This window comes from Drosophila busckii, chromosome 2L, assembly GCF_011750605.1.
Source record: "Drosophila busckii strain San Diego stock center, stock number 13000-0081.31 chromosome 2L, ASM1175060v1, whole genome shotgun sequence".
Taxonomy (NCBI): domain Eukaryota; kingdom Metazoa; phylum Arthropoda; class Insecta; order Diptera; family Drosophilidae; genus Drosophila; species Drosophila busckii.
In genome coordinates, this window is record NC_046604.1 from 9,029,766 (window position 1) to 9,043,491 (window position 13,726).

The 13,726-nt window shown below is 38.5% G+C and overlaps 7 protein-coding genes across 7 annotated transcripts in view; 3 read left to right on the plus strand and 4 right to left on the minus strand.

The window, feature by feature from the left end:
- Positions 1-13,726, minus strand: part of LOC108608501 (centaurin-gamma-1A) — a 60,463-nt gene that overhangs the window by 44,828 nt on the left and 1,909 nt on the right. The gene's annotated exons all lie outside the window — the stretch shown is intronic.
- Positions 3,226-4,244, minus strand: LOC108603311. The gene is made up of 2 exons (XM_017992012.2): positions 4,044-4,244; positions 3,226-3,987 (listed from the first exon to the last, which is right to left on the minus strand). Exons 1-2 carry the CDS (start codon positions 4,241-4,243, stop codon positions 3,435-3,437), a joined length of 753 nt encoding a protein of 250 aa, XP_017847501.2. The 5' UTR covers position 4,244; the 3' UTR covers positions 3,226-3,434.
- LOC108602137 lies at positions 4,400-5,463 on the minus strand. The gene is made up of 2 exons (XM_017990168.2): positions 5,276-5,463; positions 4,400-5,214 (listed from the first exon to the last, which is right to left on the minus strand). Exons 1-2 carry the CDS (start codon positions 5,433-5,435, stop codon positions 4,466-4,468), a joined length of 909 nt encoding a protein of 302 aa, XP_017845657.1. The 5' UTR covers positions 5,436-5,463; the 3' UTR covers positions 4,400-4,465.
- Positions 5,620-6,665, minus strand: LOC108603069. The gene is made up of 3 exons (XM_017991531.2): positions 6,530-6,665; positions 6,305-6,470; positions 5,620-6,247 (listed from the first exon to the last, which is right to left on the minus strand). Exons 1-3 carry the CDS (start codon positions 6,633-6,635, stop codon positions 5,671-5,673), a joined length of 849 nt encoding a protein of 282 aa, XP_017847020.1. The 5' UTR covers positions 6,636-6,665; the 3' UTR covers positions 5,620-5,670.
- Positions 8,024-8,973, plus strand: LOC108603222. The gene is made up of 2 exons (XM_017990265.2): positions 8,024-8,144; positions 8,210-8,973. Exons 1-2 carry the CDS (start codon positions 8,081-8,083, stop codon positions 8,917-8,919), a joined length of 774 nt encoding a protein of 257 aa, XP_017845754.1. The 5' UTR covers positions 8,024-8,080; the 3' UTR covers positions 8,920-8,973.
- Positions 9,308-10,188, plus strand: LOC108603273. The gene is made up of 2 exons (XM_033294904.1): positions 9,308-9,418; positions 9,476-10,188. Exons 1-2 carry the CDS (start codon positions 9,337-9,339, stop codon positions 10,138-10,140), a joined length of 747 nt encoding a protein of 248 aa, XP_033150795.1. The 5' UTR covers positions 9,308-9,336; the 3' UTR covers positions 10,141-10,188.
- Positions 11,493-12,248, plus strand: LOC108604706. The gene is made up of 3 exons (XM_017994273.2): positions 11,493-11,591; positions 11,657-11,926; positions 11,985-12,248. Exons 1-3 carry the CDS (start codon positions 11,550-11,552, stop codon positions 12,198-12,200), a joined length of 528 nt encoding a protein of 175 aa, XP_017849762.2. The 5' UTR covers positions 11,493-11,549; the 3' UTR covers positions 12,201-12,248.

A 13,726-nucleotide genomic window follows, 5' to 3' on the forward strand; every position in this document is an offset into this window, starting at 1 on the left:
GACAGCTGTGGCTGTTACTTTTTTTCTTACTGTGGTAGTGGTGGTGGCAAAAGGATAACACAGGACTCTGGCTCTTATTATCATGCTAATGGCTGCTAACCTTTGCCACAGTTGCAAGTGTGTGTTGTCCTCCTGCATTTGACAGCTGTCAAAAGTCTAATAAGTCATATACAATATTTGTTAGTGAGCGCCCGCAGCAAATGTGGCAAGGATTAGTTGAAAAATCTATGATTGATTTGCAGCAAGAAGAAGACAGCAGTCTGGCCAAACAGGAATTTCTCAATTAAAACAGTCAGCAGAGCAGCAAATTGATTCAGTTTCAATCAAAGCTGTTTCAGCTGCTCGGTCCAGACTAAAAATTCAAATGCAAGTGGCCAAAAACGAAGGCGCGCCCCCTAGCAAGTTGTAAGTGTAATCCTGTTAGATGAAAGTTCTTACCCCTCGCCGATCCCTAGGTTACAAAAAAATGCGCAATTTTCAGCTTGACTTGTTGCGTGAAGCAAATTAAAGCAGAAGTGAGGTAACAAAAAAAAAAATCTATATAAAAATAAAAGGCGGCATTTAACAGACACATGTCAACCTTAATTGAAAATAACACGCAGCAGCAGCATCCACATCCTTTGCCTTGAACAGGGGCGGTGGCTGTTCATTTACAGGACAACGCATCTATTCAAAAAAGGAAGAAACTTCTTTATGCGCGCTGCTTAGAAAATTGCGCTGCTCAATTACAACAACAACAACAACAGCTTTCATCCTTGACTTGCCAAGCACAATAATAAAAAGAACAAGAGTTGCTACTACGTTTCAAATTAAAACTCATTTAATGCGCAGCAGCAGAAACAGCAGCAACAACTGCCAATTTCCTTAAATAAACAGCCCAGCCTTATATCCTTATCCTTTAGCTGCGGCCAGGCCAAACTCAATTTCGTAGAATTTTGATTTATGCCCGCCGCGCCACATTAATGAATCTTAATTTTTATGTTTAACAATTCGCCATTCAAGTGGCGCTCTGTCATAAATTTTAAATTTATACAGCCTACCCCTTTTTTTTCTTATGTCTGCGCAGTTTTAAAATCGCTTTAAGGCAACTACTACATGAAACATGAAAGCTGCACAAGCTGCATGCAAATATTTGCGACTTTTGTTTCAACAAATTGAAAAGTCAACTTTTGTCGCAGCAACAACTTTTCCAAGCAACTTGAGCCAGGCGCAAATGCCACGTGAAAAGCTTGGAGTGAATATTAAATATAACTACAGGCGTTGCAACTTATTTTGTTGGCTGAATGGCAACAAATTAAATAAGTTGCGAACTTAATTTCATTTCAACTTGCAGAGACTGTGAAAGATTTTAATTTAATTTAATGCTTTTTAAGATTTTTAAGTTTTGCTTTGGGATTTGTCTCTTTATTTTGTTGATTTAATTGAGAGAGAGTACACTAGAAATGGACTCCGGATTTCCCTGAGATATTGCTAGTATAAATTATTTAATTTAATACATTTTAAATACTTTATTGTCATAACTTTCTTTTACCATCAATCACTCAACATGAAATAAATAAATAAAGAACCACGTTCTATCCTATCTATATGATCATTCAATTTTCTGTTCTATGTGTTCTTATTATAATCAAATTTATAGTTATAAGAAAATAATTTTTATTTCGCCCTAGTTTAGTTTTACTATTTTATATAATTGTATATTTGATCTACCTATTTAACAAGAATAATTTCGTTTTGTACGAGTTTTAATCATAAATTTTGCTACGAACTGATTATTTGAATAATTTTTAAAGCAGTAAGTGCATTTTGACATAATTTTACATATGCACAAAATTGTATTTACCTTCCTCTATTTACGTACAAAAGCCAATTTGCATATATAAAGGATTTACAGAGAGACTCTTTTATTGGAATGAATTTTAGCATGGCGGCTTGCCAAGTCATCGTGTATGGATGCAGGACCTACATGACTAGCCAGCTGCAACTTAATGCCACCCACTATGGCAGGCTTGCATTGAGAGCAACTGTTGGCTTGGGGGGTAAGAGCCAAGGCAGCTAAGCAATTTTACTGTCCATACAAACAAATCGAGGCTAATCAAACTGGGTCAAACCAACTTGGCCTGAGGGTTAGAGGTAAATTGAAAAAAAATAAGCGAAAGTATTGAGCAAGGCTGCAGAGATTTAAGGACTTTTGGCAAAATTGCATCGTAAATGTCGCACATACAAAGAAAGAAATGTGGCCAATGCTGCAGGCCTTAGCACAGGACACAAATATCCTTTGCACAGACAATGGCAGAGACTGTTGCTTAGGTCATAAAACTATGAGATTCGACAATGAAGCGCTGCTGGAGAGCTCAGATGGTTTCCTTGCGGACCAAGCACGTACTCTCAGCATGAAAGGACATTACAGTTGGCCAAGCGGCAGTTGCATTATGACAATTTCGAGTATTGCAAGGTGTGCACATAAATTGCAAATGAAATGAGCCAAAGCGAATTTGTATGAAAGAGCTAAGGAAAAGTTAAAGTACTACAGCCGCAACTGCACTAATTAACAGCAAATGATGACATTAGATTTAAAAAAGAAAAAAAGAAAATAGAGTGTATAGCATATAAAAAACAGCTGCTGTTAGTCCAACGGCTGTTACAAAACGCAAGCCAGTTGCCAAATCTCTGAGGCTAGGAAGTGTTAAAGCGGCACACACACACACAAATCTATATAAACAAAGGGACCACCCGTTGAGCTCAAGCTGTGAGGCAAGGCTCGTGCATTGGTTTGAACTCGGCTTGGCCGCTTGACAATGTCAGGCCAATGAAGATGTCCCGCTGGCGCTCTAGTCCAGGACACTCACGAAATCCGATTATAGATTTTCTATTTTTTCTATGGTTGGTTTGGCTTTCATATTATGAGCATAATTTATGGTAAAAACGATTAGAGCGCATAGGCGATGCCAATAAATTGTTATAATTCGAGTATTTACCACCTTTATAATCGCTTTTGGATGTGCAGTGTTGAAATCTAATCGCACTTACCTGCAAATAAAACAAAAAACAAATATAATTTTGATTAGCAATTAATAGTTAAGGTATGCGATTAGAAATTAAAAAAATTGGCAGCATTAAATTGCTACTAAAAGTATTGATAAAATTTACTATTTACAAAATAAAACTGCACTTTTCACTTGCTAAAAATTAATAAATATATTTTCAAAAAATTTACAAGTGATTAGTGTTGTACTTAGAGATGGGCGACAGACTCCAAAGCGGAGCTCCAGTCCGATCCGACATAGCTATAAATTTACTTTTAATTTACAGAATTGTTCACACTCACAATTATTTTTATTTTACTTTATCAATCGATAAGAATAGAATATTCAAAGTGGTGAATTACTTGACTTGGAGCTACATTCTAGCCCATGCCATCTCTAATTGCACTATTAACAAATGGGCTCTACTGGCAGCACACCCTTGACCAGGCCCAAGATAACGGCAGTTATTTCATACCAAGCCACATTCTCCAAGGCCGCATTCATGGGCGGCACAATTAGTTGCTGCATAAAGTCAGCCACCTCCTCAGGATTATCATTTATGGTCAGCTCGAAAAATTCATTAATAATATCGTTGACAAATTTCGACCACAAGCGACTGCCCATAATGCCAGTGATTTTCGAATTGGCAGCACCTAACTGCCAATCCACTTTCCAGCTTTTGATGTGTGTGCCATGAGTAAGACCCGAGGGGCGAATGATGAAGCTGCCATTGGCGCGTAGGTTAAGCAGCTCCAGATCAAAGACGCCATCGCCCCAGAGGCTAAAGTCAGAGCCAAAGAGACGTGATAATATATCCAGCTGATATTTTGAACTGGTCAACTTAATGCTGGGAAAGTTGAGATCGAATCTGATTTTATGCAGCACATTGTTCCAATTGAGCTGACGAAACTCAAAACTATCCAGACCCACTATGGACAGATCCGTAAAGTTGCCCTGACAGCTGCAAGAAGAAGCAAGTGAGTAACTTGAGCTTGCAGCTGAATTCCCAACACTTACGCAAGACTTTCTGTTTTGATGTTCAGCTGCTTATAGGCCAGCTGAGCCGGCGCTAGCACTGGAATGCCAAGTGGTGGATAACCACAGCGCATTTGCAGGCGCAGAAACTCAGTCAGCTCACGCAGCTGATCATCAAAGAGCGTGGCCGAGCTGCAGGAGCAGCCAAGCAGCGCCAAAATTATAAACAACGTAGCGCGCATGTTGAAGTCTTCGAGGAAACTAAATCAAGCGTTCAACTCAAGTGGCAAGTGTACAACGATTAGCAGCTGTGACTAACTGAAGACAAGTGCTGCGATTAGATTAGGATTAGGCTGCGAGATAAGGCTAAGCGAATTGCCTAAAAGTCGACTCAGTAATTGTTTAGACGTAAAAAAGCTTTTTTTTATTGTGCAGTTTGCAAATAAAAGTTCAGTATTAACTGCTTAAGCCCAGGGGTCTGCTGGGGGCACACAATCAACCACAATTGGATCATCCTCACTCTCGCCATCGCCGCTGGATAGAATCACATCGACCAGAGTCCAGAAGTCCTTGCCCTTCAGCATCTTGTTGACACGTGGCACAATAGCATCCTCGATGGCATTGGAGATGGCTTGCTGGTTATCGTTGACGCTCTTCACCACAATATTCTCCAGCTGACGGTTGATGGCATGATTGATCTTGCCATTGCCCATGAAACCGGTGACATCGGACTTGACATCGCCAATCGAGATGGTAGTCTTCAGAGAGGTGATCTTAGCCGAGCCCCACAATACGGGCAGCTTGTACTTGAGCACGCCAGCAACACGCAGATTGATCAGATCGAACAGCAGACCACCGGAACCCTCGTATTCGACGGACAGACCCAGCTGACGCATGGCATCGATCAGGGTATCGGTGTTGTAGCTCTGAGCGGTAGTATCAATGTTCTTGAAGACGAAATCGAAGGTGATCTTGGAGGTGATCATGTTAAGCTTGAACTTCTTGATTTTGAAGTCATCCAGACCGGCAACCTTGAGGCGGAACACATGGTTCAAGGTCTCGAAAATGCCACGCTTGAAGTCCAGATCGGCCTCGTTGACACGCAGAGGAGCTAGTGGGGGAATTCCCGCATTGGGCCAGCCGCAAGGCATCTGCTTCTGCAGTTTGCGAATCTGGCGGCGAATCTGCCAGGAGACAATGAACTGTGGTGCAGCTAAAGAGAAACATGTTTGTTGTGGAACTGCTGCTAGAGAAACTTCAAGTGTTTAGCTCACCCTCAACTGGCACATCATCGGACTCGTTGAAGAGCTCAATATCACCGTTCTCATCGGCATACTGCATCAATTGCTCTTGCAGCTGCTTGGGATGAAGATTTGTTAGCGTGCCCGCGGCACAAACAGCCACCACGGCGGCTAGCACTATAAGAAAACGCATGGTTGGGTCTTGTCTACTGGTCTCAACTCAACTTGCTACTATTTGTTTGTTGGCCGAATCGAAGCCTTTTATAGGCGCACTATCAGACCAACAGGCTGTCTTATCGTTTGGCATGATATTGCCCCCAAGATAGCTACAATCACTTCAGAAGTAGCGTAAGGTTTGCTAATTAAAACGCAGCTGCTTTATTCACAAATATGTATATACTATATTTTTAGCAAATTTGGCACACTTGTTATTCCTGAGCTAGCCAAGGAGCTGGTGTTGGATTACACTTCTTGGTGGAGCCGCCCAGCTGGCCCAACAGATACCAAATCTTGTGACCCTTGAGTTTCTCATTGACAAACGGCACAAATAGGGACTCAATCTTGTCGCTAATCTGCTTTTGACGTCCGTTAATAAAGGCAGGCACTTCATACTCGATAATGTCATTGACCATCTCGTTGTAGCGTCCATTACCCAGCACACCACCAATATGAGACTTGACGCCACCCAAACCCACCACACACTCGAATTTGTAAATCTTAATGGAGCCAAAGATGAAAGGCATCTTGTACTTGAACTGTCCCTGTATCGAAAGATTCTCCAGTGAGAAAGACAACGGTCCAGTGCCCTCATATCGCACCGACAAACCCAATTCCTTTAGCAGATCCACAAAGGTGTCTGTGTTCAACACATGTGCGCTCGCTTTAAGTTCCTTGAAATTGAAATGGAACTTGACCTTCTTGCTGAAAGTATAGCTGACCTTCAACTTCTTAATCTGCATTTGCTCCAAACCATCGAAACGGAAACGCAACATCTGCAGCAGCGATCTATAAACCGATAAAAATTATAGCTACTATTTCAAAAACTGCTTCTAAGTTACTCACTCCACCACAGACTGGGCCAAGTGTACATTCAAATCAGCATTGGTATAGGGCGCAAGTGGGGGAATACCGTATTCGGGAAAACCACAGGGCAGTTGCTCCATTAAATTCTTTACCGCCTTCTTAGCTTGGGAGTTCAATATCAAGCCCTGCGCATCGGGCTGAACAGCTAATAAGCATTAGAATAGAATTATATTTTCTTTTGCACTATCAATTAAAGAAACTTACGATGCTTCTCGACAAGATTATTCCATTCCTGCTCGCTAAGCACATCCACCTCATAGGCAGCTGCGGAGGCCGTAAGGGCCAGCAAAATACACACGATTGCCTTCATTGCTTGCAACACAATTACTTGTTGTATATTAAAATTTTGGCTGACGGCTTTTATAGCCGTGAGCTTAGAGTTCCGTCTATAGTTGCACTCATATCGCCTTTAATCGCATAAGAATTTAATCCACGTTAACAAGCAATGCAATAAAAACGATAATTTCAATCCTTTGTGCAGCCTTCATGAACTGTTTTTAGCACAAGCCCGCTAATCGGTTCCATCGCTGATTTATTGCTCCCCTCTTAAATCTAACCCAAAGCAAGTCAAAGAGTGCAAAACACTTATATCTTTCGAGTGGCATTCGTTTGACATACAATTAAGTGGCCTAATCTCGATCAATTGCCCAATTCAATACGGTGATGATTTATTTTCAAAATTATGACCACACCCCCCACCAAACACAGCTGTATGTACTCTTGATAGTCAAATTCACATCCACCAACGTCAGCACGTATTTTTATTCGCAGGTGTTCAATACCTCACAGACCTTATACAAAGGTCTCTAAACTTGTCAACAACAGCAGCTTATGCATTATTTATTGATTTAACATTAGATTCTTATCAAACACCTGTAAAATTACAGTTGATATTTGATTTGATTATTTTTCAAAAATAAAAGTAGGATCGTTTAGGTTGCTAAGTCAAATTATCTATAGCGTGAAGCACTAAATTATAATGATCCAATCCTAAACCTCAACTTGTATGATTGATAAAACTACCAAATTTGTCAATTGAAGAACTTACTTTTCGTCGCAAAATCAAAATTCTTTAAAAGTTTAATTTGCTTCCATTAATATTTTAGAAACAATTTTTTTAAGTAGCGCATTCTTAAGCCGATATTTAATATTGTTTGTAAACAAATGCGTATTATTCAAAGTGATTTATAAATAGCTAATCCACAAGTGGTTTAAGTACGATTATAAATCAACAAAACTAATCCATCTAAAATTGTAAAAAAATTGATTTATGGAAGTTCAAGTTCAAAACAGAAGCGATTTAAAATTTGTATTTATAATTTTAATTGCCAACAAATTTTTGTAATGTAATGCAACTTTGTATGAGACACGCCCACTTTTTAAGCAAATTTTAAAGTGTATTTTCAGCAGCAAATATTATCACTTTTACCTATTTTCAGCTGTTGTTCGGCCAGGCGGTCAAGAAATCAAAGCAAAATCTCTTTCTAATTAAAAAATATATATAATTTTGCTTTTTTTATTCGCACATCCAATTGGTCAATTTGGCAGAAAGATAAGACAACCAAAGTTGTTTTTTATCGTATAGCTCACTTAATAAAATTATCAACAATGGGGCAGGCAATTCTTATCGCGCCCCACCTGGACTGCTGGCGTCTATAAAAGTCGCCTGGTGAAAGAGTCAAGCGATTAGTATAAATACCGCTGGTAGTACGAGCAGTTTATACGACAGCAAGTCAGTTCAACAAAGAAAAGAAAATGAAACGTTTCGTCGCTCTGCTGGCACTCGTTGCCTTCGCAAATGCCGGAACTGTGCCCATTGGTGAGTTTTGAGCGTTACGTTTATGATAAAGATTAATTTCATCAACTGCATATGCATCATATTAGAGAGCCAGTCCATCTCCAGCACTGTGGTGGATGTGATTGAGGGCATGAAGGAGCAGATGCCTTGTGGTTTCCCCGCCGCGGGCATTCCCCCAATTGCACCCCTGCGCATCAATCACAAAGATATTGATATCAATACCGATGGTTTGAAGATGAAGGGCAGCATTGATCACTTCCGTCTCAACGGTCTGAACGATTTCGATATCACAGAGATGAAAGTGAATGCCATCACCAGCAAGGTCACCTACAAGTTCAGCTTCCGTGATGTGAATGTGGACACCACCTACAACCTGGAAATGATGCTGAAGAAGTTCGGTTTCACTATCAACATGGTTGGTGCTGGTCATGCTAAATTCGCTCTTAAGGATATGGTTATCTGGGGTACAATGAGATACTCTCTGGGTATGTTGAGCGGCAAGTTGAAGCTGAAGTCTTTGGAGGTGCGCACTCACTTGGGCGAGGTTGATTCTGAAATCGAGGGTATGCTGGGTGATGGTGGTATCAATGAGAAGATGAACGAATATTTGGCCGAGGCTGTCGAGATGGCCATCAATGAGAATGAGGATCTGATTGCCGATACCATTGAGTCTGTGGCTCTGCCAGTGGTCAACCATGCTTTGGAGGATGTCAGCATTACCGATATGATCAATGGTGGTGATGGCGGCGATGGTGGCGAGAAGGAAGTCTGCATTCCACCAGAGTTGGAATGGTAAACAGTGCGTGTTTAACATTTGCTCTAAATAAAAGCTTTTTTAACAAAAACCAAAGTATATTTTTTCTTCTTATTGTATCGTTCGATACTCTTTTCGACCATATACACTTAAAGATATAAACGTGTATAAGAATTCTACTTAAAAGCTATGTGTGATATTTGAATGTAGTCCATCACTAACGTGCGTTTACTGTTGGACTGTAAGCTTTTTATGGACTTCATCTTATCTCAAAGCTACTTTAAGTTATCAATTGTTAGTTAATCGTACATTTGCCAAATTATATGGCGATTATTAGCTACTGCTTGCATTAAATACACTTGTAGTTAAGATAGTTTATCTAAAGCTATATAAGAGCTATGGCACTTAGCTGCCTACATTTAGTTCTCAACGACACATGCAGTAGTAAAGAGCCACAACATGAAGTCCTTAACATTAATAGCGCTTACCCTAGCGTTAGGCGTTTGCCAAGCGGCCATAATCGAGACCGAAACCTTAGCTGGTAAGCATAAATACCACAAAATACGTTGAAAGCATTAATACCACCCCCTCCCTATAGGCAATGATCGCTCGGTAAGCAGCATTATTACGGATAAGCTGGAGGCCATGAAAGTGCAAATGGCGGACGGTTTTCCAAGGTTCGGCATTCCACCAATGGCACCGCTTAAGGTATCACATCGCGATTTGAACTATGAAACTGGTGAGATGCGTATCATGGGTCAAGTGGATGATGTGGTAATCAATGGCCTAAACGAATTCGAAATTCGCGTAATGGATTACAGCGCCATTCTGAGTCGCATCAAGTATGAATTTAATTTCGCCAGTTTAAATCTCACCACCCAGTATGAGGCTGATGTGGGTGCTGGTTATCATATGGAACGTAAGGGTGGCGCTTTTATGGCTTTGGAGGATCTGAACATTGCTGGCTTTATCAAGTACTCTACTGGATTGCTACCCAGCAGCAGTTTCCGCGTCAAGCAGATCGATGTTAGAGTGAAAGTAGGCAAAGTTGTCTCCAAAATTGAGAATCTTTCCAAGTATCGCATTTTCAATCGCAAACTCAACGAAGTCATTGAAGAATTCATCAGCCTAACCATCAATGACAATACCGAGCTTTTGGCTAGCTGGATTGATTCAGCAGTCACACCCATGTGCAATGATCTCATCGGCGACCGTTCGCTCAAGGATCTGATTGCTTTAATTACCGGTGGTGGTAGTAACTAAAAACTTTGCTTTTGTGACTAATAAAACAAGTAATTCGTTTTAAAAATACTTAATCTGCCATAAAACTAAGCATGTTTTGTTCGACAAATTCATTAAAGAATATTTTGATTGTTAATCTAATCGCGTAAGATTAAGAGTATAACTATACTATGCTATATATATATAGCTATGCCTAACTAGGCACACCATTTTTTTTTCTTATTTTTGCGACCTGTTGCACGCAAAACAATAAAAACATAATCTAAAGAGGAAGCGTAGTAAGTATAAATAATATAAAAGCTTAAATTTATACATTTAAATAAAAATAAATTCTATAGGTTTTCAGTATTAAATGGAGTAGAGATAGTCACAAGCCCCTTTTTTAATGGCTTAATTCAGGGCCGGGTCGGTCAAATTATCAAAGGAGCAGTGCTAAATAACTCTTGACAAATTTTATTGTTGCTTATTGTTATTTTCTTTTACTTTATCAATCGATAAGAAGTTACTCAAACATATCAGGTTTCGGGCCCGTTTTCCTGCGCGAGGGTCATGAATTTGCCGAAGAGGTTCGTAGGACACGAAGACTTAAACACCAAGTGCCCATCTATAAACAGGACATACGAGTAGGATAACATAAAATGTATTTTTTCTAACATAGTTCTCGCAGCTCAGAAGTATGCAACATAAAAGTTGTACTCTGCTCAGACAAGAGATGGCGCTGCTATCATTAGTCAAGACAACAACCAGCGATCGGCCAAGCAAATCGTTTCTATTATAAAAATACATCTCAATTCATTAATTTAAAATAAAACAAAGTATATTTTTAGCGCAGTGTAAGCAGAATGTGTTTGATTCTCACACACACACACATTCATTCATAATTTGATAACAAAAATCAACGCGAGGTTCACTGTCAAAGACCTCACGCTCGTCTAAGGGCACAAACGAACAAAAACGTGCAAAAAAAAACTATTTAAACAAATTAGCCAAATAAGCATATAATAAAATGCTGCGGCGTAGTTGCGAGCATACTCCAAACATTCCAATAAAATATTTCACGTCCAATAGAAAAAACGTTCTTATCAGCTTCTAATAAGAAATAAATACACTACATAAGGTATGTAGACTTAAAAATTATAAATACAGATTATTTTAAAATTTTAGTTATTTATATAAAAGCAATAAATATTATATAGAGACTAATTTAGAGAAAACTTTGCTAAATTAATATTTATAGAGCAACTCGAAATCAGCTGATGTTCTTTTATGTTTTTTTTTCTAAAATATTTATATTTTGATTTGTTCTTAGTATGTGTAGTTTTGCTGATAAGCCGAGATTGAAACACACCACCTTTCGATTTGTCACGCAGCTAGCAGTTTCGAATTAACAATCAATTGCTAAAGCCGCGTGTATTTAAAACGCTCTCAAAATGATATACAAAACAGCTATAGTATTGTTAATATTAGTGCAGGTGCATAAGCAGCTCATAAATCCTTAAGATTCCATACACATAATGATTTGTTTATTTAATTGCAGTGCCTGCTGGCAGCGCCAACAATCAAACAACATACGTCAGTCGATCTGCGGCAAGAGCAGCTGGAGCAGGAGGCACACACGGAGACCATCAACCTGTTGAATGCATTGTTTCGGGCCCAGATTGCCTATTTCAGTGGTGTGCGTGAGAAACTGAACCCGCAGACAAAGCGCGCCCAAGATATAGCGCAATATGTCGTCAGACTACACGGGGCTATAGCCGAGCCCGACATGGACAAGAAGAACACAATGTGGCTAAATATATTCGAACAGGTTAAGAGCATGCCCCTTATGCCATCTAACATTATTAATAGCAACGCTTTCTTAACAGTTCAATCAAACGCCTTTGCTTTCCAACAAACAAGAGGATACAGGACTTAGTGATGATCAATATAAAGCATTGCTCACTGATAAAAAGCTGCAGGACATTACCCAGAGCTTTGTGCGTGATGTCTCCGCTTACTTTTGGAAAATAGCCCAGCTCAGTGGCAAAGTAATTGAAATTAGCATGGATGATTATGGCAAGAGCAATGAAATACATAAATAAGACTAAATTCAAAGAGCCTAGAGAAGAAATCTTTTAAAAAAAAATTAAATCAATTTTTAATTTGAAAATTATGTTAAATAAAAAGGCTTAACGTGGTCAGTCAAGACCAAAAATATTCAAAAAAGTTAAAATCGCAATTTTTATTTAATAAAAATTATGCAAACAAATATTTTAAAAATTAAAAAAAACTAAGAGTAGCAATTTTTAAAAATTTTCTTAAAAACATTATTGCAAAAATGACAAATATTGTTATCTGGAAAAAAAATAAAATAAAAAAGTTGAAAATGCAATAATGAAAGACGAATTAAAATAAAAAATGCCTCAATTTTTAAAAATTTGTTAAAAAAAAAAAATTATTTCAAAAATTATATTCAAATTTTATTCTGGACAAAAAAATATAAAATAAAATCAATTGAAAACGAATGAATGAAAAGCAATTTATGTCTTCATTTATGACATATAATTATCAAAGCTTATCAACTGCCAGCAATTATAGATTTGATCAAATTACACTTCAATCAAAATTAACTTGGACAGCCCTTTGAGTTGATTGATTCATTAGCGCTTAGTGCAAACATAATATAGCCTTATAAGCATTCTTAAGTGCGGAAATATAATAAACTATACTATATATATATATCACTATCTTCCCCCACATGCTTAACACAGTTTCCAAACATGGCATGGAACAGCGAAAATATTAAACTCGCATGCAAATGATAAATTTCTATAGCGACTGTCAACTGTCTCGATTTTATGAATCATCAGCAGCTTTAGCTTCTGCTTTTGTTTTTTGGGCACATTCTGTCTGCTAATTGCACAGTAGGCAAATTCTTTTCAAAAAATGTTTGTATAATTATTGCGACTTTTTATGCAATTTTTCTCTTAAGCACAAAAATTGGCAACAGTGTTGTGCAATTTCAATGTAAATAGCCAAGCCAAGCAAAGTGCAAGGTATTTTTAATACAATTGCTGTTAAAAATAAACAAGCAGCGCAAAGAGAGCGAGAGAGAGGGAGACAACGGATACGCATGCCTAAACCTCAGCTAGCGTCGCAGCTTCTATAGCTGCTGCACATATGTTGACAAATCCCCCCTACCCCCCCTCCTGGACTACACCACTGCTCCCCTTTAGCATGTTGCGCACTCAAGTGTATCACATAACAACAATTGCCACTTCCGAATCGCTTACAACAACAAACTAAAGCAATGCGAATAATTTGTTGGAAATCGTTGTTATCAATATTAAACAAAGAAAATAAAAGTAAACAAAATATAAACCAAGCAATAAAGGCAATCGCACGATAAGCAGCCAAAGTGGCAAGCAGCGATTGTAAAAAAAAAGTGAATTTAAGCCTAAAGCAAATTGTTTTATAAACAAATTGAAACCAACAACATATCAACATATAATATAATTTATTTATTTAAGTTTCTATTTTATTAAATATAAAAATAAAACAACCCTTGGGGGTCTAAAACTCAAATGACTGGGGGTTAGCTCCGTAAGCGAGATAAGCATGAACAATT

Bases quoted from the DNA above. Each gene is read 5' to 3' on its own strand.
- LOC108603311 (XM_017992012.2), bottom strand. From the start codon at position 4,243: ATGCGCGCTACGTTGTTTATAATTTTGGCGCTGCTTGGCTGCTCCTGC. The intron at 3,988-4,043 runs GTAAGTGTTGGG...TTCTTCTTGCAG, and splicing joins ATCAAAACAGAAAGTCTTGC to CTGTCAGGGCAACTTTACGG.
- LOC108602137 (XM_017990168.2), bottom strand. From the start codon at position 5,435: ATGCGTTTTCTTATAGTGCTAGCCGCCGTGGTGGCTGTTTGTGCCGCG. The intron at 5,215-5,275 runs GTGAGCTAAACA...GTTTCTCTTTAG, and splicing joins CGATGATGTGCCAGTTGAGG to CTGCACCACAGTTCATTGTC.
- LOC108603069 (XM_017991531.2), bottom strand. From the start codon at position 6,635: ATGAAGGCAATCGTGTGTATTTTGCTGGCCCTTACGGCCTCCGCAGCT. The intron at 6,471-6,529 runs GTAAGTTTCTTT...AATGCTTATTAG, and splicing joins TAATCTTGTCGAGAAGCATC to CTGTTCAGCCCGATGCGCAG. The intron at 6,248-6,304 runs GTGAGTAACTTA...ATCGGTTTATAG, and splicing joins TTGGCCCAGTCTGTGGTGGA to ATCGCTGCTGCAGATGTTGC.
- LOC108603222 (XM_017990265.2), top strand. From the start codon at position 8,081: ATGAAACGTTTCGTCGCTCTGCTGGCACTCGTTGCCTTCGCAAATGCC. The intron at 8,145-8,209 runs GTGAGTTTTGAG...GCATCATATTAG, and splicing joins TGCCGGAACTGTGCCCATTG to AGAGCCAGTCCATCTCCAGC.
- LOC108603273 (XM_033294904.1), top strand. From the start codon at position 9,337: ATGAAGTCCTTAACATTAATAGCGCTTACCCTAGCGTTAGGCGTTTGC. The intron at 9,419-9,475 runs GTAAGCATAAAT...CCCTCCCTATAG, and splicing joins CGAGACCGAAACCTTAGCTG to GCAATGATCGCTCGGTAAGC.
- LOC108604706 (XM_017994273.2), top strand. From the start codon at position 11,550: ATGATATACAAAACAGCTATAGTATTGTTAATATTAGTGCAG. The intron at 11,592-11,656 runs GTGCATAAGCAG...ATTTAATTGCAG, and splicing joins TATTGTTAATATTAGTGCAG to TGCCTGCTGGCAGCGCCAAC. The intron at 11,927-11,984 runs GTTAAGAGCATG...CTTTCTTAACAG, and splicing joins GGCTAAATATATTCGAACAG to TTCAATCAAACGCCTTTGCT.